This window comes from Siphateles boraxobius, unplaced genomic scaffold, assembly GCF_051911475.1.
Source record: "Siphateles boraxobius isolate OS27281-9 unplaced genomic scaffold, OSU_SipBor_1 246, whole genome shotgun sequence".
In the NCBI taxonomy this organism is placed as follows: Eukaryota; Metazoa; Chordata; class Actinopteri; order Cypriniformes; family Leuciscidae; genus Siphateles; species Siphateles boraxobius.
The window spans coordinates 155,663-160,000 of record NW_027508862.1 but is presented as its reverse complement, the minus strand read 5'-3'; the positions used below and the strand labels follow the sequence as shown (position 1 = coordinate 160,000).

The 4,338-nt window shown below is 39.3% G+C and overlaps 1 protein-coding gene across 1 annotated transcript; it reads left to right on the top strand.

Moving 5' to 3' along the window:
- Positions 1-809: 809 nt before the first annotated feature.
- On the top strand, positions 810-3,547 carry LOC143749406 (isotocin-neurophysin IT 1-like). The gene is made up of 4 exons (XM_077241895.1): positions 810-1,081; positions 1,535-1,659; positions 2,780-2,981; positions 3,420-3,547. Exons 2-4 carry the CDS (start codon positions 1,537-1,539, stop codon positions 3,545-3,547), a joined length of 453 nt encoding a protein of 150 aa, XP_077098010.1. The 5' UTR covers positions 810-1,081; positions 1,535-1,536.
- Positions 3,548-4,338: the final 791 nt, after the last annotated feature.

The following is a 4,338-nucleotide window of genomic DNA, read 5'->3' as shown; positions in this document are numbered from 1 at the left end:
GAATATCTAAAGGACAAATAATGTTGAAACCAGAAATGTATCTCATGTTTTTTTCTATCAACAAAATTGCATGGCCATATTATCTTTCTCTCAAAAAGTATTAAAGATATCTTAATATGATTTTAGATTCTCATTCTTAATCATACTTTTCTTTTGATATCTTCATTTTAAAGGCCCTATATAGATATTGGGATCCCAATGCGACTTTATTTTCAAATAGTTGAATTTTACCCATTTTCAATTGTCAAAAACAAATGAAGTTAACTTTTCAAATAGCTGATACTTATTGTGTTTAAAGAGGAAGGTCTGAAAAACAAATGATACTAAAACTTTTGTAAAAATGCTTTTCTTACTTAGTATTTTTGTCTTGTTTCCAGTCCAAATATCAAACATTTCTTAAATCAAGATGCATTTATGCAAAGATGCAAAAATTAAGTTAGTTTTTGCTTTAAAGAAGCAAAATTATATTATATATTATATTATTTTTCGTACCCCATTGGCAGATCATTTTGCTCTTTCAAGCAACAAATCACTTCATTTTGATTAATATCTCCAGAAAACAAGACATAATATCATATGTCATTTTACTCATCTAGTAAATGCATCTTGATTTAAGAATTTTTAGATATCTGGACTGGAAACAAGACAAGAATACCAAGTAAGAAAATAATTTTTGCAGTGTGAGTGCCTAACAAAACAACAAATTTGCGTCGTTGTGAAAGCCTCCGTTTGGAAACTTTATTTTTTAAGAGTGATGTTTCAGAAAGCTCTAAACTAAATGTTCTTGTTTTAATCCACAGCTGCCAATCATCCCGTGTGTCACACCGTATGCCTGATCACGGACCGCTAATGACGCACATCCCTGCGACACCGTAGTGACCAGTCCAGTGACCTAATCAGGCCACATCATTAACATTTAGATAGTTACGGCTCCTTGATTGTAGCTAACAGGTAATAATGTGATAATATCACGCAGCAAAGAGAGCAAAGAGGTATAAAGAGTCTCCTCACACCGTACAAATGAACACTGTTGCTCAGAAGCTGAATCTCTTCACTATAGCTCCACTTCAGCCTCGCTAAAGTAAGTACTGCGACTTTATTAAGTGTGTGCACTGCAAAAAAATGCTTTTCTTACTTAGTATTTTTGTCTTGTTTCCAGTTCAAATATCTAACATTTCTTAAACGAAGATGCAATTAGTAGATGAGTAAAATGACACAAGATATTAAGTCTTGTTTTCTGGGGAAATAAAAAAAAGAGAGTTAATTGAGTAAAATTATCTGCCAATGGGGTGAGAAAAATAATCCTGATTCTTACCCTATTGGCAGATCATTTTGCTTTTTTTAAGCATCAACTCACTTAATTTTGATTCATTTCCCCAGAAAACAAGACTTAATATCTTATGTCATTTTACTCATCTAGTAAATGCATCTTGATTTAATTTTTTTTTAGATATTTGGACTGGAAACAAGACAAAAATACTAAGTAAGAAAAGCATTTTTTGCGTGTTGTGTTATTATTGTGTTTCTTGCACAGATATGTCTGGAGCTCTGCTGTCGCTGGTGTGTCTGCTGTGTCTGATGTCCATGTGCTCGGCCTGTTACATCTCTAACTGCCCCATCGGAGGCAAACGAGCCGTACAGGACTGGCCGTCTCGACAGGTGCGTTCCTTCCCTTCCTTAAAGGTGCTCTATGCAACCTTTTCACTCTACTAAAGCATAAAAATACCATAATATGTTTGCATATTTTAAGGAAACATGCTAAGTACACATACTCGTTTCTCTGAAAAACACTTGTATAGCCTGTTATTTTACTTTGAATTGTGCGTTTCAGGCTGGAATGTTTGTTTTTGTTCTGGTCTGTGATACTGTACGTTGCCAATTTTCATTGCCCATTGCGCTCGCTCCTGTTGCGTGTGTCAAACTGGCGACCCGTGTGAGCGTCGAGTCTGCGGAGGCGGGAGAAACGACGATCTCCGATATTTTGAATTTGTGCTGCAGTACCTATTTCAACCACTAGTTGTCATTCTTACAGACTGCACCTTTAAGGTAATCCGTGTACCAGATGTGGGCCGGATCTGGGCCGACACTTTGAGCACTATTTTAACGATCTAAGCGCATTGTCCGAATCCACTTTTGCTAGCTTTACGACAGGGAAAATGGTCGGCGCTCCCGGTGCATGGTCTAAAAGAGTCGTTCCTATTCACTTAATGAGTAATGTGTGTGTTTTGTCTCTATTCTCTTAATGAGTATTGGGTGTGTTCTGGTTGTAACGTGCAATAAACCAATCAGAGTGTCGCCTCCTATCCCCTTTAAAAGCCAGTTGCTCTCGCATGGCGTATCTTTATGTACACAATATTAATCTTTTACATTGTAATCATTTTATTTTGAATATTTGTCATGTGTGTGCAGCTGCGCATCCTTGTGTGTGTAATAAGCAAACTGTCTGTGATGTGGACCCGCCTATAGGCTCATATTACTAACACACTCTTTAAATAGCAAATTAATAAATTTGCTCCCTTGACTTTAGAGCAGGGTTCAGTCGGTCAACGGCTCAGTCTATATCAGTTCCTCAAAACTGCAATGCTCCATCAATGCGCCTGAACACACACTCGCTCTCAGAACAGCAGCTCATGGGCAACAGATGGGCACACATGCATTTGCTATTTAAACAACGTGAAAATGAAAACCGCGTCAGGCTGAAACTAGCAGAACACACTTGTCCTTTGTTGCTGTGTGGGTTCTGAAGTCGTTGCTGAGGTTTCTCCTGCTGGTCCTCTAGTGCATGTCGTGTGGTCCTGGTGACCGCGGCCGGTGTGTCGGGCCCAGTATCTGCTGTGGGGAAGGGATCGGCTGCCTGGTTGGCTCGCCGGAAACACTTCGCTGTCTGGAGGAGGATTTTCTGCCGACTCCGTGCGATGCGTCTGGGAGAGCGTGCGGTTATGAAGGGCGCTGCGCTGCTCCAGGGGTCTGCTGTGACGCAGGTTAGTTTTACCCGTTTCATATTTTCACCCTCATGGGGATTTTCTTTTTCCTGAAGAGGATGTTATTGCACTGGACAAAAACACACTGACTTTGCATACTCAGACGGCAATGCGGAGTCCACATCTGGGTTGACACTATGTTACTGTCTGGGTACCGAGGTTATAACAACAACTTTTCAAAAAAATATTGATAATGTTGTTAAATATTTGATGGATATTGATAAAAAAGTACTTTTTTCCCCATCTTGTTACACTTGTGCTGTTCAGGGTCAAAAGTGACCTGCCGACAAAAAACTGCGTATGGCGTGTTTAGTCTATAGATATGCGTGTTTGAATATATAGTGGGCAGGCGTAGTCTTTCTCTACAAATTGACCTCAACAAACTACTTGTCTGGCTTTAAAAATTCATAATACAGAATGTGTGTGTGTGTGAATCAGAGGGCTGCAGTGTGGATCAGTCGTGTGTGGACGGAGACGGCGACGGAACGGCTTCAACTAGCCAAGATCTACTGATGAAGCTCCTGCACGTGTCAAGCCACGCCCACCCCTACAGACTCCACCAATGAAACGCTCAGAGAGGCATGACATCATCTCAGGAGGAGCCAGCCCACCAACCAACCAACCAACCATCATCGACCTTTTGTAAACCAACTTTCTATAGCCGCTAGAGATATTTGTATGGCTAATGCATAGCACGGATGTTAGTAGAACTGTATTGATGATAGCTTGACTGTACGTTTGTGCAGATATTAAACTATTAAAACCATTTTTTGTTCCAGTGCATTCCATCACGGCTACAGAATCATAAAGATACAAAAAGATCATAAAGAGTTCATAAAGATACAAATCTGTACATATACATCATCTTGTACAGTTTTATCATTGGTAGAATATAAAATGAGTAATATATTAAAATACAAGCATTTCAGTCTGATACAATTTATTTGAAGCTAGCCCGATCCCGTGGGAAAGCCTGTGTCAAGAAATGTGACCCGGAATAATAATAATAATAATACATTTTATTTGTGGGCGCCTTTCATAGAACTCAAGGACACCTTACAGATTAAAACAATTCGAATACAATTTAGGGAGACAATAAAAAATCAAAACTAGACACAATGAAAAAATAGAATAGAAAAAAGATTTTTAAAAAGAATAAAAGAAAACAGTTCAATCTGGAGGCGGTGGAAGGTGGAGCTATGTGGGGTAGGCCTTTCTAAATAAGTGGGTTTTGAGCGAAGTTTTAAAGGAGGATAGGGACTCAGTCGTATGGATGAATAGAGGGAGGGAATTCCAAAGGTGAGGTGCACAATAGCTGAAGGCTCTGAACCCCATAGTGGACATGCGGGCAGAAGGA